At 39.7% G+C, this 23,352-nt stretch overlaps 1 protein-coding gene across 2 annotated transcripts in view; it reads left to right on the plus strand.

The window, feature by feature from the left end:
* OSTF1 (osteoclast stimulating factor 1) overlaps nt 1–23,352 on the plus strand; it is a 58,531-nt gene that overhangs the window by 31,478 nt on the left and 3,701 nt on the right. Inside the window, exons 3-9 of one of the 2 annotated variants that reach the window (XM_023213306.3) lie at nt 7,327–7,377; nt 10,133–10,196; nt 11,329–11,382; nt 12,825–12,932; nt 13,857–13,906; nt 17,349–17,427; nt 20,649–20,747. In XM_023213306.3, the coding sequence (XP_023069074.1) occupies nt 7,327–7,377; nt 10,133–10,196; nt 11,329–11,382; nt 12,825–12,932; nt 13,857–13,906; nt 17,349–17,427; nt 20,649–20,747 (505 nt within the window). The remainder of the gene's footprint in view (nt 1–7,326; nt 7,378–10,132; nt 10,197–11,328; nt 11,383–12,824; nt 12,933–13,856; nt 13,907–17,348; nt 17,428–20,648; nt 20,748–23,352) is intronic. The other variant, XM_023213307.3, reaches the window with a different exon arrangement.

Consider the following 23,352-nt stretch of genomic DNA (forward strand, 5'->3'; position numbering starts at 1 on the left):
TTTACTTTGTTTTGAGGCTTGAGGTGACTCCTGACACTCTCTCCTCTCTTAGTATGCTTCGTTGTCCTCGCCTTTGTCCTTCCTCACCAACCTCCTCCTTCCCCTTTGCTTCCTCATGACCTCACTTCCCACCTGCAGACTTAGCTCCTCCATTCCATCTGTAGTCTGAGCTAGATTGGCATTCCTCAAAGGTGGCTTTGCTTCCACCTCCTGCTTCAATCTTTTATTTGACTAACGGTGTCGTCCTCTATAGTCCAGCCCCTATTCCAGCCCTGCTGTGCTCTGCTCCTTCCTGTTCTTGAACTATCCTGTCTGGAGGTGACTCACAGCAGAACCTCTCTCTCAGCCCTTTCTAGACCCATGGCCCTGTCCCTTCCAAGCTCACCTTACATACTTCCTCTTCTGTAAAGACTTTTCTGACCACTCCAGCTGGAGGTGGACTGCCTCTCCCACCTCTGAACTTCCACACTTGGTATTTCAGTCCTGCTCACAGGCACAGCATCTGAAGAAGCAGGGTAGCACCAGGTTCAGAGCCCGCACTAGGGTTCAGGACCAGCTCCACTTCTTGAGCAACTGTGTGACCTTGAGGAAATTACCGGACCTCTCTGTCACAGTGTTCTCATCTGTAAGGTGAGGATAATAATAGTCCCACTGGGTTTTAATGAGATTAATTGCATAAAGCTGCTATTACTACTATTAAGGAGTACTTGTTACTATTGAAGGAGTAGTGGTTGCTGTATTAGTAGACATTTAACAGATATTTTTGATGGGTTGTGGTTTACTTCCAATTATACTCCAAAATGGAGTTTCTCCACTGCTTTTAAAAAGATCTTAGTTATGATTGAATATACAGGAGAATATACATTTAATTCATTAGGCTTTAAAAAATATTCAATATTTAAAATGTATTTTTAATATTTTTAGTCCCAAGGATTGTAGGCTGCAGTCAGTAATGACCACCTCAAGCCCTGTTGCCTCCATATTTCCCCCCTGTTCAGCTCCCTTTAATCCCGGTATGAAGTGGGTAGCATCTAGCACGGCAGGCAGCCTCTAGCTTCCACGGCCTTCCTAACTGGTAAAGTGCCATGCCATACCCATTGTTAAATTTCGAATATCATTCCAGAACTAGGTTCGTCTCACCTTCTTTTTCTGAATGAGAATTTCTGTTGGAAGCTGTTTGGTCTTTCTCCCCTCTGACCAGCAGCCATCTTCTCTGGAGGGATAGATATACCACAGCATATCCCAAGCTGACCTGGCCTCCTCGAAGTCACTGGGACCAGGCAATATTGAAAGGCTGAGGTGGGCTCTGAGGGACATTGCTGGCATGTGCAGCCCCCCAGGCAGGCCTGGGTCCAGTTTTAAGCTCCTGTTCCCCCTCAGGAGATGGGGACAGCAATGCCCAACCCCAGTCTTGGGGATCCATTGAACTGGAAGAACGCTAGGTAGCTCCTGGTTCTTCCTGCCAACTCATTTCTCGTCTGTCTTGCTTAAAGGCAAGGGTGTCTTGGCACCACCCAGCCCCATTTGGTTCTTTTTTCTCACCCAGCTCCTTTCAATAAAGTGTCAACCACAGACCTGGCTGGACTGGATTGACGAGTGTCAAGACAGACTGATGAGGAGAGAACAGAATTTCCTGTGTGGTTGAGGCACATGGATTTCTAAAGGGAAACCAGCAGGACCCTGCTCTGTCATGTAAAAGTTGCTGGGCTGCACTAGGTTAATAGAGCCACGTGTAGAGGAAGGAGACTGGGAATCTAAGAGCTGAGATAGGAGCCCAGCCCTGCCACTCATGCTGATTTGCAGAGATTCTTTCACTTCTCTAAGCCTGGTTGTGAAATAGAGATTGTATCCATGACCCAGCCAAGCCTAGTGAGTTGTGAGGACTAAATGAGGTCAAGTATACTTTGCAAGTAAAATATGCTGCCATTGGTTTGGTTGTACTGCACTATAGGGGTGGGGGAGTTGGGAGTGGATAGAGACAGATATTTTCCAAGGTGGCCTGCTTTTAATCTGGTCATGACACCATGATGGCCAATAATGGCTGTGTGTGATGCCTTTTGTATGAGAGAAATCACAGGTGGTGGGTAAGAGCAGGGACTCCGTAATGTGACTTAGAGTTCAAGTGCAGGTTCTACCATGTACCTGATCTATCGCCTTGGACAGGTTTCTCATCTTTAACATGATGATAAGAATACCACCCACTTCATATAGTGTTCTTGGTGAGGAGCAAATTAGTTAATATTTCTGAATGCCCAGACCAGTATGTGGCACATAATATATACTATAAAGTGTTAAATAAAAACATCTGTGGAGAATTTGTTTTCTCTTTTTATGAATTTTGGGGGCTTCAGACTTCAGATGTGGGGGCAAATCTGAAAAATTTCAAAAGTATATCAGTTTTCCTAAACTTTTCATAAAGTATATTTGCATAAACCAACAAAATTAATGCCTTGGGAATTATATGTTACCAAGAATATATGGAATGGGAATGGGAATATATGTTACTAAGTGTAACATCCCAGTGGACCATAGCTTTCTTATTCTGATACTTTGTTGTTCTTCAAGGAGAGAGGAAAGGAGGAATGTGGTTAAAAAACAAAGAACAAGCTGGAAATGGGGAAGTGCATACTTCATTATGTTACTGTTTTCCCATTTCTGTTCCCTGACTATGATGCTGGGAATTTAAAAGTAGATGCTCATTGAACAGTTTACATCAGGTATCCTGCTAGTGGTTTCTTAATGGAAAATGAATATTGCAGGTGAAATCTGTTCTTAATACCATGAAATTACCGTGTTGTATGTACTGCCACCAACACTGCAAAGAATTTAGTAGACTACCTACTTAGCTAGATTAGGAAAACATGTCCCTAGTTTCTTTGGAAGAAGATATTTTACGAGTAGTAGCATTCTGTGTCTGGGAGCTATGGATTAAAAGAGAATAAACTGTCGACTGTAATTTCTCGGGATGAAAAAATGAGGTCACTTTTTGCCTGACTGAAATGGACTGCCTGTTCTCGTTGCCTCCGTTGGAAAACAAGTCTGACCTAATGGGCGGCTTGTGGCAGACACCACTATTGAACGGCAGCCATTAATTCAAAAACCGAAATGGCACTGAGAGGTATTGAAGCGACTGGCGCTCAGTGGTCTTTCTCAAATGATGCACTTTCCCAAACCACAGAGGACAAGAATTACTTGAAAGACATTAAGAGTTTTAACTATTTTGGGCCTTATTACTTTTTTTAAAAAATGGAGGTAAAATTCACATAACGTAAAATTAACCATTTTTAAAATTTTTAATTTCTATGAGTCCATAGTAGGAGTATATATGTATGAGGCATATGAGATGATTGGATACAGGCGTGCAGTGTGGAATCATCACATCATGGAATATTAAGTATCCATCCCCTCAAGTGTTTGTCCTTTGTGTTACAGACAATCCAATTATACTCTTTCAGTTATTTTAAAATGTACGATTATTATTGACTATAGTTATTCCATTGTGCTATCAAATAATAGGTCTTATTATTTCTTTCTAAATTTTTTTTGTACCCATTAACCATCCCAATCTCCCCCCAGGTTTTCCCATTACCCTTCCCAGCCTCAGGTAGCCATACGTCTACTCTCTATGTCCATGAGTTCAATTGTTTTGATTTTTAGATTTCACAAATAAGTGAGAATATGCGATGTTTGTCTTTCTGTGCCCGGCTTATTTCCAAATTAACCATTTTAAAGTGAATCATTCAATGGTGTTTAGTACATTTATAATTCATTACCTCTGTGTAGTTCTAAAACATTTTCATCATCGCACAGATTAACCCTGTACCCATTAAACAGTTACTCCCTATTCCCCCTGATTTATTGCTTGTTTTTATAAGAAAGAGTCATTACCATGATTGTGTGTGTGTGTGCTTTGTTTTTAAAAGATATTTGTTTGGTACTTTTTCATAATGTGTTTTGTTTGTTTGTTTAAAGGGTGAGTGGTTTTATTAAATGGAAATTTAGGGAGATTTGACTTTTGTGATTTTTAGAAGGAGGGTAAAACTGGAAGGAAAGATGACTTCTTAACTTCTTGAAAGTGCTGATTGAGGAGGATTTACTGTAAGACATAACTGAGTGAGATTAACTTTGGGAGATGTACTCGGTAAGAATAGCCCCGGACGGCTCAAAGATGGGACGGACCCCTTCATGGCATTGAACTCTTTCAAGTTCCAGGAAATGAAAAGTTACTCCAGGAAAATGTTGCTGCCCACATGTCCTATTTTCCTTATACTCTTCTTCTTCCTTCATTTTCCCCTCCCAGGCCTTATAAGGCACCATCTAAAGGAGAGTCAGATGGCGTTAAAATTGCCAACAAAGGCCAACCTTAATGTTGTGGGGGCGAGTGGTGGTGGTTGCTGGGTCCAGCTGGGATGCTGTGGTGGGGAGAGAGTCATCTTTCTGGCCTCTCTGGGAGTGATCCGGTTTACATCAAAATAAATACTAAAGGAAATAAGTTTCTTTACCTAATCACTTTCTGTATCTATCACATATTGGTAGTAATAGTGATCATTGATCATCAGAACATTTTAGAGACCGGTTTGAGAGAATATTAGTGGTTATTAATTTCTTTTTTCCCAAATTCAAGCAACAAAAATAAAAAGTAAAAACTTATTTCAAACAATATCAAAATGTATGTCACAAGGTCTAGTATATATAACTAATTTTCCATAGTTTGTGCTATGTGTCAGACTAGTCTGTGCAAATCAAAGTGTAAAAGCAATATATGTTTCAGAAAGTTACCTTTTAAAGGACTTTAGCCATTTGGGGGCATCAATAGTCATCATTTGCTAATTTTTATATTTGAATGTATAATGCATCTAAATATTTTCATGTATTATGGTTACTTAAAGCATGTTATGGCTGATAATAGCCTTAATTTACATTCATGGAGAAATAGTTATAGTAAGAATGTAGATCAGCCTTAAAACTAAATAAATTACTAGTGCAGAATCATATTTACTGCCCTAGTCTGCTTCTGAGAGGAGGTAAACAAATGGAAAAATGAATGGATGAAATATTTTAATTTATTTATTAAAAAATTTTTTTTGAGACAGAGTCTCACTCTGTCGCTCAGGCCGGAGTGCAGTGGCGTAATCTCAGCTCACTGCAACCTCTCCCTCCTAGGTTCAAGTGATTCTCATGTCTCAGCCTCCTGAGTAGCTGGGATTATAAGTGTGTACCACCACGCCTGGCACATTTTTTGTGTGTGTTTCTAGTAGACACGGGGTTTCACCATGTTGGCCAGGCTGGTCTCGAACGCCTGTCCTCAAGTGATCTGCCCACCTTAGCCTCCCAAAGTACAGGAATTGTGCAGGCGTGAGCTACCACACTGGGCTGGTGAAGTAATTTTCACTAGCATAATTTTGATTTATATGGAGTAGTAATTATAATCACAAACATCAGAGCCTTTCTTTTAATAGTATTTTTCCCACCTAAACTATGAAAGCAACACATGCTCATGACAGAATTTGGAAATTTTTCTGTGTCTATTTAATGCATAGTTGTGTTCTTAGCACATGTGAAATTTGTGTCCTCATTTTTCATCCACCATGATGATGTAAATATTTCCTAATATCTGAAATTTGCTCTCAGTAGGCATCACCCTACTTACTTATAAAGTCACAGCAAGTGTTATCTACTAATGGGGAAAAGATGTTTAAAAAGATGTTTAAAATGTGTATCTTTATTCAGAGAGGTTTTTTTTTTTCTTTTCTTTTTTTTTTGAGACGAAGTCTTGCTCTGTCGCCCAGGCTGGAATGCTATAGTCATGATCTCGGCTCACCACGACCTCTGCCTCCCGGGTTCAAGCAATTCTCTGCCTCAGCCTCCCAAGTAGCTGGGATTACAGGCATCCACCCAGCTAATTTTTTTTTTTTTTTTTTTTTTTTGAGAAGGAGTTCTCGCTCTGCCGCCCAGGCTGGAGTACAGTGGCCGGATCTCAGCTCACTGCAAGCTCCGCCTCCCGGCTTTACGCCATTCTCCTGACTCAGCCTCCCGGGTAGCTGGGACTACAGGCACCAGCCACCTCGCCCGGCTAGTTTTTTTTTGTATTTTTTAGTAGAGACGGGGTTTCACCCGGTTAGCCAGGATGGTCTCGATCTCCTGACCTCGTTTTCCGCCCGTCTCGGCCTCCCAAAGTGCTGGGATTACAGGCTTGAGCCACCGTGCCCAGCCTAATTTTTGTATTTTTAGTAGAGATGGGTTTTCACCGTCTTGGCCAGGCTGGTCTTGAACTCCTGACCTCATGAACTACCTGCCTCGGCCTCCCAAAGTGCTGGGATTACAGGCATGAGCCACCACACCTGGCCTCAGAAAGTTTTTAGAGCGTTTGGTTGGTACAGGCCAGAGCACATATGGTTGGTGTAATTAGCCAACTCCTTAGAGCTGCTTGGGGTTTCTGGACTGGCTGAGTTACTGCTTCATATCTTTTAGCTCTTTAGCCTTATTAATGGTTGAATTACATATTAACTTGTCTCATACAGAAAATGTTCATTCTCCCTGAACATGAAGAGTTAGGATAATGATTTTCTCATAATAAGCAGATAGCAGATGTTGATCTTAAAGTGTTCAAGGATTGAGGTGTTGTTTAAGAGAAAACCAAGCTTCTGGCTGTTTTTCATGATTCTAATTCTAGACATTTATCTTTTTATGAAAAACAATATACCACCTTTTAGAATTTCTACAAGGAAGAAGTTTTATTAATATTCTATTTTGATATATAAATGTTTTGCTTTGGTTGTAGAAGAATACAAAATGTGTGTGGAGAATCTTTATGTAATTCTTTGAAGTTCATCATGGAAAAAAAATCCATTCATGTATTAATTTTTCAGTAGTAGGCTGGGCGCTGTGGCTCATGCCTGTAATCCCAGCACTTTGGGAGGCCGAGGCGGGCGGATCACGAGGTCAGGAGATCGAGACCATCCTGGCTAACACGGTGAAACCCCGTCTCTACTAAAAATACAAAAAACTAGCCGGGCAAGGTGGTGGGTGCCTGTAGTCCCAGCTACTGGGGAGGCTGAGGCAGGAGAATGGCGTGAACCCGGGAGGCGGAGCTTGGAGTGAGCCAAGATGGCGCCACTGCACTCCAGCCTGGGCGACAGACCCAGACTCCGTCTCAAAAAAAAAAAAAAAAAATTTCAGTAGTGTTTTATTATATGGCTTATGTGCTGATTTAAGTGTATAAAACCACATTGTTTATTAGAATATGATAGAATTTTGAATCTATGTAATGATTATATTCTAATTCATGAAAAATCACCTGGAGTCAAACTTTTTTTTTTCTTCTAGCCAGATGAATTATACTTTGAGGAAGGTGATATTATCTACATTACTGACATGGTAAGTCCACATAATATCTTGTAATACTACATATAAAGACTGTTTTATGTAGCTATAACATTGTAAGTTATTTAAATGTATACGTACATAGAAATACATATGTACAAGTCTGTTCATTTTAGCGCAATTGATAGTAGCATAAGATTGAAAATAGACCTTATTTCCATCAATAGGTAAAGAGTTGAATAAGCTTTGGTCTATCCACAAACAAAATAGTATGCAGCTATAGAAAGAAATGGGGAATATCTCTATATGCTATTATGAAGTAATTTAAGTGAAAAAAAAGCAAAGTGAGAAAATGTAGATAGTATATCCTCACTTTTCTAGGAAAGGGTGAGAGTGTATGTGTACACACACACACACGCAGACAATTGTTTTTCTCAATTTCAAATAAAAAATTGAAAGATGAGTTGCGAAGTAAAATTTAGTTTTATTCTATGAAGAGTAAATATCCTTTCTCTAGGTGGAGGGAGGGAAATAGGGTATAATGGACATAGATGGAAGATAGACTTTTTGGAAAATTATACCTTGTTTTGTGGATTTGACTTTGAACTGATGTAAACCTTGACATAGTTAAAAATTGGAGTAAACAGCAATCCCTAAAAATTAAAAGCAGAATGAATCAAATGAACTTAATTGTACCCTGGTAATTGACATAACCACATAGAGAGGAAATATTCCAAGTTTAAAACTCAGCAATTTGACTGAACATCCATAGTAGAATATGGATATATATATGAAGAATATATATATGAAGAACATATATATGAAGAACATATATAAAGAACATATATATGAAGAATATATATATGAAGGACAAAAAGAACTGGCCAAAAAAGGGTAAATTGATTTAAATCATGCCCTTGTTCGGGAAATGTTGGTATTGCTAAGTCTGAGACTGTTGCATGTGTATTGTGGTTTAGAGCAAATGAGTCATTAGGTCAGTGATGTTGCTAACGGATTTTCAGCATGGCGAAAAGGATACACAGATGTAAGATTAATGACAGTTTAAGAAAAGCTCTGTATTCCTTCATCTGAATTGGAAGGATCACATTGTATTTTATCTAAAATAAAACGAAAATATTCCCTGCTGTGTTCTTTGAAAGGGCCTAGGAAAAATGACCAACCCAATAATAATGTTATTTTTCCATTGGAACGAACAGGCTTCTTTGAGAAATGGCTAGTACCAAGTCAGGGGCAGCAGAGGTGCAAGATAAACCCAGAACATCCTCTTGTTAGAAACCATGGAAGCTCCCAAAGACAGTAGGGTCATAATGAAAGGACTTGGGAACTAACTTGAAGAGACTCCCACTGGCCAAAGATAGGACAATTTGAGCATCAATTAGGGCAACAACTTCCAAGAATTGAAACACATTCAATACATTTAAATTTATGAGTTCCTAGCGTTACTTCTGAACAAATCTCATTGGTCAGCATGAGAGAATGCTAGGAAACCAGGTTTTTATTCTGACAACCGTTAAGGGGAAGAATCCCTATTTATTCTGTTTTCTTTATGAATTTCTTATCTGGGCAACTTGAGAGTTGATGAGGAAGTTTTTGTTTGAAGAGGTATTCAGGTTATTTCAATGAAGAAGGAATGATAGAATTAGCATGTCACCATCTTGCAGCCCCTAGGAAATAGTGGATCTAGACAATGATCATCAAAGACTACTAACATGAAGAGAAGCCGACTAGATAGTACGTGTTTCCCAATGGAAGAAATCAGTACTGCCTAGGAAATAGCTTTGCCAAAAAACATTGAAACTGAATCTAATTAAACCTCTAGAACGAATGACCAATTTATAGGCAATACAGGGAACAGAGGAACATGTTTAATGATAACACAGGGATACAACAGGCAAAATCCATAGAGGTTGAAACTACAGGACAAACCAACTTGATTCTTCAACAAATATATTTCTAAGAGATAAAAAAGAATGGAGAGACAACCTTTAGATTAAAAGATACTTAAAAGACAAATCAATCATATTGTATAGCCCTTATTTGAATCCCAAATTATGGGGCAGTTGGGAAATTTGAGTATTGACCTGGATATTTGATGATATTAAGGAATTATTGTTGGAAAAAACTTTTAAGCTGTGATAATGGCATTATAATTGCCTTTCAAAAAGTATGTATCTTTCCACAATACATAATGAAATATTTACAAATGAAATAATATGATGTCTAGAATTTATTTTAAAATAATCCAGGAGGGGAGGGAGGTCGTGGGGGCATATATGAAACAATATTGATCATTAAGAAGTGATTTGTGCAGTTGGGAAATGGGTATATATAAGGTCATTACATTGTTCTATTTTTTTATAAGTTTAAATTTTTCTATAGTAAAAAGTTACCCCCAAAAAGAAGATAATATAAAGAGATCTTTAGAACTTCCTCCCCCATAAAAAATATTATCTCGGAGCTAAGAGAAATGAAATTGTGGACACAAAATCATATAGCTAGTCTAAACTAGCATAATTTGTTTTCTTCTGTTTCATATCATCTCTGATTTGTTTGTTTGTTGGGACTGTGTCATGAAACGTATTCCATTTGTTGCAGGCAGACGCACGTTTATTTGTAACTTACTGGTAAGGGAGACCGACACCCACAGCTAGGCTGTGAGGAAACTTGACAGTGTAGGTAGGGTTGACGGACATTTTGTAGAACAGGTACCCTAGGAGCCAAATAATTTGAAAAGTGAATGAATGTAGTCTGGATTTCACACCGCTTAATTTAACTTTTCTTTTACCAGAGTGATACCAACTGGTGGAAAGGCACCTCCAAAGGCAGGACTGGACTAATTCCAAGCAACTATGGTAAGTGTTGCTGAGTGGTTTTACTTCAGCTATTCTTCGTTCACTTGGAATTTTTTTGGTTCTTGAGGCTTTTCTGCATGCTGCTGTGGCTGAGAAGGCAATGGAGTCATTGTCAGTCTCGGACATTTTCCATTCCATGAGCCTCCTGTTAATAAAATGGTCATGACTACCAGATGTGCTTGAGCCTGACTGTGTGACCTAAGAGAAAGCATTATAGCATTCTTAACCCAAGGTTTCCGAGGAAACGCTTATGGTTTTACTTTCTTCAGCTCTTAAAACAATTGTTTTTAATGCTGATAAACTCAATCTTGCAGATTGTTTCTTAGACTAGCCCTTTCTTTTGTGATGGAGTAACACGACCTTGTTAATTCATGTTCGGGGCAGTGAGGTTTATAAATGCTTACTTATCATGGCAGTTTGGGGACCTTGAGAGATGAGAGACACGGTTCCTGCCATGAAGCTGCTTCTAGCTGGAAGTGGGACAAATGGATAAAACACTTATTTAGTTGTCAGAAGAATAAACTCAAAAGAGCTCAGAACTGATAAACAAGGCTCCTGAGTTTTAATCCTTTTTCTTCCATTTCCTAATAACACTCCCTACTGATTCTAGGACAGCAGTGAACACACCTTCTTTAAGAGGCAGGTAGCTATGCCGATTGTTCTTTCTGAATACAGGAAGCAAAATATTCCCCCCTCATCTGCTCCTACATAAATACACACAAGAGACTCAAAATTATTTTTAGGCATCTTTAAAGCAGAGTGATCTACAAAATGTAAAAATGAGCATCAAATTGCTTTCTTTTGCATTTTTATGCTTTGTTTATTAAATACTTGTATAATATCAAGTATGCATTTAACTCAGGTATGCAGGTTTGTTTGTTTATACTTCCAGTTAATTACTATGTTACTGCTTCATTGCTTGGCTTCCTTTCCCTTAACACATCATTCAGCTTCGTTTAATGCAATAACTATCCATTTGATTTCTGTTACTTTTTATCTACATTAAGTAAAGGAAACTGTGTTGAAGGCCCTGGTACTCCTGAAGCTGGGGGACTGTGGTGAATGAGTGGCTTCAGTAAATCATTTGTGTGGCAATTCAACATTGGGCTAACACCTTTTATTTTCAATCTAGTGGCTGAGCAGGCAGAATCTATTGACAATCCATTGCATGAAGCGGCAAAAAGAGGTAGGTGTGATTGTTTTTGACTGAGGTATACAGTACAGTAAAATGCACAGATTTCAGTTAGTTTTGACAAATGCGTACACCCATGTAACCAACACTCAGATCAAGATGTGGAACATTTCTACCATCCTATAAAGTTCCCTTTGCACCTTCTCAGTTAAATCCCTGCCTTCCCCAGAGACAGTCTGTCCCAACATCTATTACCCTAGAGAAGTGTGATTTTAATTTTAAAACGTCCGTCAAGAAACACTGTTGTGGGGAGACGCAAGTCGTGAAAGACATGGTCCGTGACTTCCAAAGCTCAACATCTGGCAGGGGAGAGAGAGATGTAACAGATCATTAAAATATGGTATGATAAGTACAGCAATTGAAATGTGTTTAACAGGCTGTAGAGGCCAGGGTGGGTAACCGGAGGGCAGAAGAATGGAAGGGTCTGGTGGGTACAGCATTTAGGAGAGCATTGGTGTGGTGAGCACTTGGCCAGGGAGGGCATAACAACAGGGATGAACCTGGGGGAGGATCCTTGACCAAACAACTGTCAATCTTGTCTTGGGCTTTATTCTGTAGATCAGCAGTCCTCAGCTAGGGGTGATTCCTCTTTCACAAACCCTGAGGATATTTGGCAATATCTGGAGACGTGTTGACTGTCATGACTGGAGGGATGTTACTGGCATCTTTTGGGGAGAGGCAGGGGTTGTTGCCACACATCCTACAGCACGCAGCACCCCCACAATAAATCCAACCCCAAATCCAATGGGGCTGCTGCCAAGAAAGCTTGCTGTAGATAATGGGGAGTTTTTGTAAAGCCTCAGTGAGTTCCATTTCATTCAGTTTTTAGATTTTTTGGAAATCTGAATGTACACAAGGAAATTATTGGTTAGGATTGTGAAAAAGTAAAAGGACTAAACTGACATTTAAAAAGTTCTTTGTAAATTAGATACTTGGGACATTAGCCTGAGGATTTTAAATTAATAGTTATAGTTTAGCATATAAGAGCAGCAGCTTTGAGTAGGTTATTTAGCCTTTCTTATAGGAGCTGAAGATGCATTGTAAATATGAATATGAATAGTATCTGCTTGTTCTTAGGTTTGATTGTCTTTTCCTCAATTTCCAGAATTTCACAAAGAAAAAATAATATATGTATACACACACACACACACGTATATGTATTTTAACAGAATAGAAATACCTTAAGTACACCCATTTAGGCAACTCTTCCCATTAACCTATCATTAGAAACATTGATGTTAGTACTTTCCATTAATAAGCTGGAAGTCAAAATGTACCATAAGAAATGTATTAATGGGCAGGTCTTAGTTTACTACTTGCTGATTAATCCATTGCAAATGGAACTATATGCAGAATGAAACAATGAAATTTATTTAAAAGCAAAATAAAAAGTGAAAGCTTTTTTCCTTGTGTTTTTGTAAATAAAATTCTTTCAGGCAACTTGAGCTGGTTGAGAGAGTGTTTGGACAACAGAGTGGGTGTCAATGGCTTAGACAAAGCTGGAAGCACTGCCTTATACTGGGCTTGCCACGGGGGTCACAAAGGTATTACATTTTGTTTGTTACATGTTTCTATGCTGCTGACGGGAGCCAGATTTACAAAAAATGAGAAAGAAAAAGCACTGGCTATTCTTTTTGAATCCTTTGGAACACCAGCCAAAAGCCTTGTTCCTGGAAGTTCTGTAGAACAGTGGGTAGAATGTGGTCAGCCAGTTTCTCCGCATGGGCCCCTCTCACTTGAAAGACTGGACACTTCCTTTCCTCTCTCAGGCTTAGAAAGGTTACTGGAAAACAGCAGTAATATAAAAACAAAACCACTGTCTAGTCTTACAGAAGAAAAGATCAGAATTGGCTCCCTAGCTTAGCTTTTCACAAGGTCTGCTTTTATGATTTGCATTTTAAGTTTAATGCAAACTATTAGATTCAAGAGAAAGCCAACCATTTGCCTAAGTCAGTGATTCCATTGATACTTTTTCTGTTATAATCAATAATAATGACAAAGTGAATTTTTAGATGTATTTTTTCCTGGCCAAAAATTTATCACCCACTGCTTTTCTACATCTCTCTATAATAAAGGAAATAAACTCAACAACAATAAGAAATGAAGCTCTCAACAAATTAAATAGCAGTGCCAAAGGAAAATTTGTAACTGTCTCCTAAAAAGAAGCCTATCTTATTTCAGCTAATAAACATGTTAGTTATATGAATGAAAAGTATTGTAATGAATGTAAAAATATTCCTGTGTCATATGAAAATGCAAAAGCCAAAGCTATTAGAAAAAGTGTATTTTCCTAAATAATTCTACTTTTTAGATTCTTAAGTTTTTCTATTTTATAAATTTTACAAAATGTGTTAACATTTTCTTGAAGGTTCTTTTAAAGACTCTCGCTTTTATAAAATTATTGTACCTAGATTTGTCAGGCTTCTAATTTTCATTCTTAAAAAGTATCTTTTCTCTTTGAATTTCAGATATAGTGGAAATGCTATTTACTCAACCAAATATTGAACTGAACCAGCAGGTAAGACTGCTTATCTGAAAATCAGTTAACACATACCTGCTTGTTCTCTTTAGTACAGAGCAACTTACGGGCATGTGAAGTATTGTAGTCAAAATACCGCAAGCGCATAATTTAAAAATTATAATTGTGCTAAAATTCAAATCGTCCACAGCCCCAAGTGCCAATCCCACTCCTCCTCAGATGTCACTTTCAGCTTTTAGCTCTTTCTTCATGTACTTACCTTTGTCTTACCAAGGAATAGGCTGACAGAGCTCTCTCTCCATGCGTTATCTTCATGTGTACTTTGGCCTCCTGTTGGGTATGTGAAGGGTTAAGCTTGTCACTGCCCCAGCTCTCATCTTTCAGCACCCCAGCACCCAGCCTGTCCTCTGTTCCTCAATGCACTTCATCACAGTTTTTGGTTATATTACTATATGACGTTTACTTCATTATGGGTGTCTAAATAGTGTTCACTGCTTATATAACCTTTTTTTTTTTGTTTCTGTACTTACTGACTTTTTAAAACTCATTTTTTGTTATCTCACTGTGACTTCTCTACTGTTTTATACAGTCTTGATATATAATACTTTTCCAAAATGTGTAAGATAATCAACAGCTTTCTTTTTTCTCCCTGGACTCATACTTCCTGAAGTTCTCCATCATTCTCCAGACTGAGCAACTTGGTCCCTGTGGCCCTTTGCTGCCTTCCAGGGAACCCCTTCCGTTCTCTGCCATGTTGCATCTTCATTTTTCCGGATCCCTTGTCTTTCTTTTGTCAGAGAACGTCTTCAGGTAGATTCCTGAGAAAGAGAAGCTTGGGATTGATTATTTGACTGATCAGAAGTCTAGGTCAAAAACAGTTTCCCTCAGAATTTTGAAGGCATGGCTCTGTGGCATTCTTGTTTCCAGGGTTGCTGTTGAGAGGTTTGGTACCATTTTGATTCCCCTTCTTTTATGTGTGGTCTGCTTTTTCTCTTGCTAACAGTATTTACTTTATTGTTGGTGTGTTAAAATTTTATGATGATGTGCCTTAGAGTTCATCTCTTCCCAATGATTATGATGAGCTCTTTCAGCCTGGAAAATTATCTTGTATTATTTCTTTTAGAGTTTTTATCTGACCCTTCTTTGTTCTTTTTGTTCTGGAATGCCTGTTAGTAGGATGTTGGACTTCTTGGATTGAACCTTCAGTTTTCTTAATTTTTCCCAGAGATATTCTCACCTTTGTTTTATTTTGGTTATCTTTTTAATATCCCAGAGTTCTGTATTAGTTTTCTGTTGCTGCCTAGCAAACGACCACAGGCTTAGCAGCTTCTACTTTCTGTACGTCGGAATTCTGGGCATGGCATAGCTGTGTTCTCTGCTCAGGGTCTCCCAGGTGGAAATCAAGGTATTGGCTGGAACTGGATTCTTATCTGGAGCTTGGGGTCTGCTTCCAAGTGTATTTAGGTTGTTGGAAGAATTGATTTTCTTGTGTCTGTAGTACTACTAAGGCCCTCAGCTTTTAGAGGCCGCGCCTCTCTGTAGACACCTCACAGTATGGCTGTTTGCTTTCTTTCTCAAGGCCGGAAGGAGATTGTCTGTCTGCTGCTTCATCGTTTTTAGTTTTTAAGGGCCCACCTGGTTAGGTCAGGCCCACCTGGGATAATGTCCCTTTTGATGAACTCAACATCCGCTGACTAGAAACCTAATTACGGGAGTGATAGCCTATTACATTCACTGCTTTCACTCGCAGTCAAGAGGAAGGGGCCTATACCCGGGGCCAGGAACCTTGGGGGCCCTTCTTAGAATTCTGTCTGGTATAAGCTCTTGTTTTACTCTGATTGTTACTTTTACATAGTATCTTTCTTTTTCTTGTTTCATGACACAATATGATCTTGTATCTTGCTGATATAGTATTTATAACTTTTCAAACTGTATTTTTTGGCTATTCACTGTACTGTGTTTTTTCCCTTTGAGATCCATTTATTTTGTTTTGGTCTTTCCTAAAATATTGTAGGCTTTCCACAAACACTTGATGTCATTATCTATCCATTCATCATTACTTTTTAAATTTGAGATAGTGTCTCGCTCTGTCATCCAGGCTGGAGTACAGTGGCGCAATCTCAGCTCACTGCAACCTCTGCCTCCTGGGTTCAAGCTATTTTCCTGCCTCAGCCTCCCAAGTACCTGAGACTACAGGCCTGTGCCACCGGGCCTGGCTAATTTCTGTGTTTTTAGTAGAGATGGACTTTCACCATGTTGGCCAGGCTGGTCTGGAACTCCCTACTTCAGGTCATCCGTCCTCCTTGGTCTCCCAAAGTGCTGGGATTACAGGCATGAGCCACCATGCCTGGCCCTTATCCATTCATTTTTAAGAGTGATTGGAAGCTGTGTGTGCTTGGTGAGGTCTGCTGGCTGGTGGGCTCCTTCACAGGGCGATCTGGTGAGGTCCTGGCTATTTCGCTAGGTGACACCCAAATGCTAATGAAAGTACACTCCTTCTCTCCCCTGCACATGGGACTGCACTGCTTCACCAGAGACACCCTCCAGTCTCCTGCCTGGGGGTGTGTGCACACTGGGCAGTGGGGTACGTAAGGTACCTGAGAGAGGGGTCTTACTGTTCAGTCCGTAGGTTTTTTATCTAACCCTCAGCCTTTAGTTTTTGGCCTTTTGCTACCTTCTCCTGTACCTAGTGTTCATGAACTTGGAAACTGTCAGGTTACTTTATTAACAAGTAAATCTGTCATCATTATTGGGTCATCTGGCAGCAAGAGAAGGGGAAGAGGTTCTGAGATTCTGCTTTTTATGAGTACTTTTAACCAGTATTTCTGTTTTCCCACCAATGCCGCATATCTGCCCTAATACCTCCAGGAATCTCCACTTCCTCATTTTTGCCAGGTTTCTTTTTTTTTTTTTTTTTGAGATGGAGTCTCGCTGTCACCCAGGCTGGAGTGCAGTGGCCGGATCTCAGCTCACTGCAAGCTCTGCCTCCCAGGTTCACGCCATTCTCCTGCCTCAGCCTCCCGAGTAGCTGGGACTACAGGCCCCCGCCACCACACCCGGCTAGTTTTTTGTATTTTTTAGTAGAGACGTGGTTTCACCATGTTAGCCAGGATGGTCTCGATCTCCTGACCTCGTGATCTGCCCGTCTCGGCCTCCCAAAGTGCTGGGATTACAGGCTTGAGCCACCACGCCCGGTCTGCCAGGTTTCTGCATGTTCAAATCTGCTTGCTTCCTCCTGGGTCTCCCTCTGCAGGCATCTGCTTTTCAGCTCGTGCTCCACCAAGTCAGCTTGTACTCCTCCATCCAATTCCATCTCCCAAAAATGACTACTCTCCCATCTCTTGAGTCTCCTTTCCTTTTCTCTTTGAAATTCTATAACTTCATTCCCATTTTAGGTTTAATTGGGTTAAACCTAAATTAACATGTACTTTCAATCCACCCTCTATCTTAAAAATGGTACTTTCTCTTTTTATCACTTTAGAACAAGTTGGGAGACACAGCTTTGCATGCTGCTGCCTGGAAGGGTTATGCAGATATTGTCCAGTTGCTTCTGGCAAAAGGTAAAGTTTGTGCTGAGTTTATCTGGTCTTTGCTTGCCCTGAAAAATAGTCTATATCAAATTATGCCATTTGAAATGGTAGGAAGAATAATAGTCTTATTTCAGAATAGGGTTTAACCTTTGCTCTGCCTGTATATCGTGGAGTAGTTATGATAAAATGAAATTATTGGGTGTTGGTTTGTGTTAGTTTTTAATATAAACTAAAACCATGGCAAGCTTTAACATTACATATATTACTTTTAGTAAGAACTGTATTGTACGTTTCTGCAGGATTATAGAGCCTTAGAAACAAAGAATGTGTGTGTACACATGTGTTGGGGAGATCCTGTCTGAGAAAGCTGTATAAGTAAAGTTGCGGAGGCCCCTGTTCTCACAGGGAAGTCTTGACGGATAAGCAAGAATGATGTGGCTGCAATGTCCTGCTTTGAGCTGAGCAGGTGCTAGATGTAAAGTGAACAAGAGAGGATATCTTGATCCCCTGTTTTTATAAGTCAGAGGAAACAGTGAAGTTATAAACCGACTATCCCTTTATCCATTTCTCCCACAAATATTAGTTTACTCTTAAAGAAGGCCAGGCAGACCACCCATACCATACCCTAGTCCAGAAGCCTATCATGTAGGATGCTTGAGTCCCCAAGACACTTGTCATGGAATTACCCTTATTAGGGATCCTCAGAGCAATATTGTGGGATATATGATAGGAATGGTTTAGATTTTAAGTATGCTGGTGATGTAAGCTCCAGGTCTAAAAGGCCAGACACTATGAGGATCACTCTAGGGCCCTGTAAAGGGTTTGCTGAGGACTTTGATGTCTAATATGGCAGCCACTAGCCACGTGCACAACTGAGCCCTTTAAATGAGGCTATCTGAATTGAGATGTGCTATAAGCGTAAAATGCATACCAGATTTCAAAGACGTAGTGAAACAAAAAGCAAAACATCACAGTAATTTTCGTGTTGGTTATGTATTAAAATGATCACATTTCAGATATGCTGGGTTAAATAAAATATATAATTAAAATTAATTTCACATTTTGCAAATGTGGCTATTAGAAAATTAAAAATTATATATGTGGGTCACATTATATTCCTATTAGTGCTCATCTAAAGGGACCCAGGAAATGGTTGTGTTTCTTCTCTATCATCACTCTCTGAATATTTCCTGTTCTGATAGCAATCATGTCTATGAGCTCTAAAGTGTAATATAATATATGAATAGTCACAGAACTGTTAACCCTCAGCAGTTTTTGACCTGTAGCACACTGAGAGAATGAGGTTTCTTATATAACCCTACTGTGAATAGAACGATCTGCTTAGGAGAAAGATTTTGACACAAGATCATTATATTACTAATTAAACATACTGTTTTTTTTTTTCTTGATGCAATATTTCTTTGCCTTTAAATTTGGGGACACTTCTTTCTTTCTTTTTTTTTTTTTTTTTTTTGAAGCTTGGTCTCACTCTGTGGCCCAGACTGGAATGCAGTGGCATGATCTCGGCTCACTGCAACCTCTGCCTCCTGGGGTTCGAGTGATTCTCCCACCTCAGCCTCCCAAGTAGCTGAAATTACAAATGTGCACCACCACACATGGCTAATTTTTGTAGAGACAGAGTTTCGCCATGTTACCCAGTGTGGTCTTAAACTCCTGAACACAAGCGATCTGCCTGCCTTAGCCTCCCAAAGTGCTGGGATTACAGGCGTGATGAGCTACTGTGTCGGCCTATCTTTGTTTATTGAAGGGGAAGTGGTTGCAAAAAAAATGACACTTTCCTACACTGTGGCAGAAAGTATGAACTGATAATGCCTTCTATTTTTGGCTTTTGGTTTTTTTTGAGACTGAGTCTCGCTCTATTGCCCAGGTTGGAGCGCAGTGGTGCAATCTTGGCTCATTGTAGTCTTTGCCTCCTGGGTTCAAGTGATTCTCATGCCTCAGTCTCCCAAGTAGCTGGGATTACAGGCATGCGCCACCATGCTTGGCTAATTTTTGTATTTTTAGTAGAGATGGGCCATATTGGCCAGGCTGGTCTTGAACTCCTGACCTCAAATGATCCACCCACCTTGGCCTCCCAAAGTGCTGAGATTACAGGCGTGAGCCACCATGCTTGGCCTAAAGCCTTCTTGGAAAGCAATCTTAAAATCAGAGATGAAAAAGGAGATATTACAACTGATACCACATAAATTCAGAGGATCATTAGAGACTAGTATGAAAAGCAATCTGGCAGTAGCTGGCAGAGTTTAAAATGGACTTAGCCTTACTTTCCAATATGACTTTTAGTAAACCATTCTTCAGAAATACATGTGAACAAAGATGTTGTTCAAGGATGTTCACTGGAGTATTTGAGATAATGAAAATTAGGAGTAGCCTAAGTACCCATCAATACAGGAGTAATTAAATTTTGGAGCATCCACAAAATGGAATACTTAAATGGTTGAGTTACAAATATGTGTATTGCTAAGAAAACAGTACCATTAGACATTAAGTTTTAAAAACATGAAATTACAGACCAATACATGTAGTATGATTTTGTGTCTATATCAATATGTGTATGAATGCATTGATGCAAATAAGGGAGATAAGAACTCACGCCCACTTGTTAAGAATGGTTACCTTAGGAGTAGGTAGAAGATGAAGGGATGAAATGGGACTTGTGCTTTTGTTCAGCATACATTTGTATTTTTGAATCCTTAACAATGCAAATGTATTTATGAATTCTGATGTAATTTTGAACACAATAAAGGCAAAGGAAAAGTGGGTAGAAGATGGCTTATGGGAATAATGAATTGCCTCTTGGTTTTATGTGTTGCTATTCTGCTAATTTGCATGAGAACCTACTTACAGATATAAAATATTAATCCCCTCAAGCACTACCCACTTGGTCTTTTCTAAAGACCCTCTTGAGCAAAAGAGGAAGCAAAGGGCTCATTGAAGTTAAGCTCCACAGGGACCATAAACTCCTCACTGAAAAGTTCACATGCAATTCTAAAGGGACTCGAAGGGAAAGGCTCGGAATTAATTGTTATCACAGGTGAAGCAACAAGCTTCCTGATTAAAGATGCCAAATATACTGCATGAGAAAGTTTATTGTTTTGAGAACGTTTACTTCTGGGCCAGAGTTGTTCACTAGTTTGTTTTGCCAAAAGTGGTTAGCTATGGGGAGAGAGGATTGGCTACTACTGTACAGTCTTCAAAGACACCTAATTGATTTTTCTTGTGTTGGGAAGGTGCTAGAACAGACTTAAGAAACAATGAGAAGAAGCTGGCCTTCGACATGGCTACCAATGCTGCCTGTGCATCTCTCCTGAAAAAGAAACAGGGAACAGGTATTTGTTTTAAACCCTTCTTTCTTCTCTGGTGCCCCGTAACTAAGATTTATTAACTTAGAATTGCACAAAAGAAATAAACTCAGCCGAGTGCAGTGGCTTATGCCTGTAATCCCAGCACTTTTGGAGGCCAAGGCAGGAGGTTCACTTGAGCCCAGGAGTTGGAGACCAGCCTGAGCAACAGAGTGAGACCCCATCTCTACAAAAAGTATAAAAAATTAGCCAGACATCGTGGTGTGGGTCTGTAGTCCCAGCTACTCAGGAGGCTGAGCTGGGGGATCACTTGAGCCCTGGGAGGTTGAGGCTGCAGTGAACTGTGATCATACCACTGCATTCCAGCCTGGGTGAGAGGGAGACCATATCTTAAAAAAACAAAAAAAAACATAAACTCTTCAGATGATTCTAATGTTTGTTTCTGTATCCTTGATCTTAATCAGAACCCCCAAAATAGGAAACCCTCAATTAAACAGAAATTAGACGAGAAACACAATCTTTTACCTTTATTTTGTGTTTCTTTTATTCTTTGCAATCAAGTTCTAATCACCTTGCTTTCCATTACAGTCCTTTTCAGAGAACGATTGTCTTCATTCCTTCATTTCAATATGTATTTATGAGTGATTACCACTAAATAATTTTAAAAATAATATTTGATAGCTCCATGATAATATTTTGTTTCTATTTTAAATGAGGATATCAATAAAGTGTAATCAAAATTATTCTAGACTTTGCTAAATATTTTGGACTTTATTCATAGTACTATGGGTGGTTTTTTAAAATAGAGTTTAGGTGTACATTATTATTGTTTTTTTAGATGGAGTCTTGCTCTGTTGCCCAGCCTGGAGTGCAGGGGTGCAGTTGTAGCTCACTGCAGCCTCAAACTCCTGGGATCAAGTGATCCTCCCATCTCAGCTTCCTGAGAAGATGGGACTACAGGCATGTGTCATCATGCCCAGCTTTCTTTTTTAATGTAAAGATAGGGGTCTTGCCATGTTGTCCAGGTTGGTCTCGAACTCATGGACTCAAGCCATCCTCCCGTCTCAGCCTCCCAAAGCACTGGGATTACAGGCGAGAGCCACCAAAAGGTGCCCGGCCTCCTTTTGTTCTTTATTCTAGATATGTCTTTGTTCCCTATTTCTTTTCTTTTTTTTAACTTCAATTTGAATATAGTGTAAACTGTTAATCAGTTGGTATTCCTTAATTAAGCCATGAGAGCTCACTGGCAGTGCAAGCCTTTCTTTAAAGTAATTCCTCGTGGATAGATGGAGATGGGTTCTACTAAGGGAATGAGAAAGTATCAGCTGAGCTGGTGCTCCCCAGCTACATTATGATTGAGAAGCCATATTTGCAGCTGTGTGAGAGACATACTTCTGCTTGAGGTTGACCTCTTACTCCTTGCTGCCTTGATTGGGTCAGGAAGTAGGACTCTGGCCTAACTTCCTTTCTCTGCCACTGACTTCCTGTTGTGTGGCTACCCTTAGCCTGTCCTGACCAAAGAGTAAGGCTTCTTATGACCTGAAGGTACCAGAGTCTCATGCATGCTATGAGCTCCATTTTGATAGACAAGGCATATACCAAACTTTCTTAGACCCCAGAGAGCTTACCCAGAAGCCTTACTCAGGAGTGGTTTGAGTTGAGGGAAGCAGGTGATGAGCGTTTTTGCAGCCTTTGTAGAACAGGGCTGGGAGACAGGTACTCTTTTCTCTGTGTACCACAAGTATGTTTAGTCTACCTTCCTAAATGTGAACTGATTAGGTAATGGATTCATTAATGAGGTAATCTTAGGGCCTGGCAGACAGAGCCAAGAAATGAGTTTTTATATTTCAATTTTCATGTTACTTTTAAAATGTTTTTTCTTGCTTCATTTCCCCAATTATACAGTTAAAAAAAAAAAAAAAAGCTTTAATTTGTATTGATCCTCATTGGAATAGGTTTGGACTATTTGGCCATAGAGTTAATTGTCAGCATGAACTCTTAAGTTGGAAAAGGTATATTCTGATATTGTTGTCCTTTTTTTTTTGAGACAGTCTCACTCTGTCACCCATGCTGGGGTGAAGTGACACGATCTCAGTTCACTGCAACCTCCGCCTCCCAGGCTCAAGTGATGCTCCTGCCTCAGCCTCCTGAGTAGCTGGGATTACAGGCATGCACCACCACGCCCGGCTAATTTTTGTATTTTTAGTAGAGATGGGGTTTCACCTTTTTGTCTAGGTTGGTCTCGAACTCCTGACCTCAAGCAATCTGCCTGCTTTGGCCTCCCAAAGTGCTGGGATTACGGGTGTGAGTTGCTGTCTACTTTTGGAAGCACAGTGTGGATTTTTTAATAGGTACAAAAATTCACATGTTGTAGTTACTATGGAAGATAACTAGGATATAGGGCTGGGGGTTATACTCAAGAGTGGAGCCCTTTAAAATTCTTTCCAACTTTTAAAAATTTGAGTATAATTTACATTAAGTAAGTACATAAATCTTAAGCATACAGCTTGATGAAATTTTTTTACACCTGTTTACCACAACCCAGATGAAGCTAGAGAACAGTTCCCACACGCTACCCTCATGCCTCTCACACTCCTCCCTCAGTGTCTTCTGCTTCTCTCACCATAGATTA

The sequence above is a fragment of the Piliocolobus tephrosceles genome, chromosome 14, assembly GCF_002776525.5.
Source record: "Piliocolobus tephrosceles isolate RC106 chromosome 14, ASM277652v3, whole genome shotgun sequence".
In the NCBI taxonomy this organism is placed as follows: domain Eukaryota; kingdom Metazoa; phylum Chordata; class Mammalia; order Primates; family Cercopithecidae; genus Piliocolobus; species Piliocolobus tephrosceles.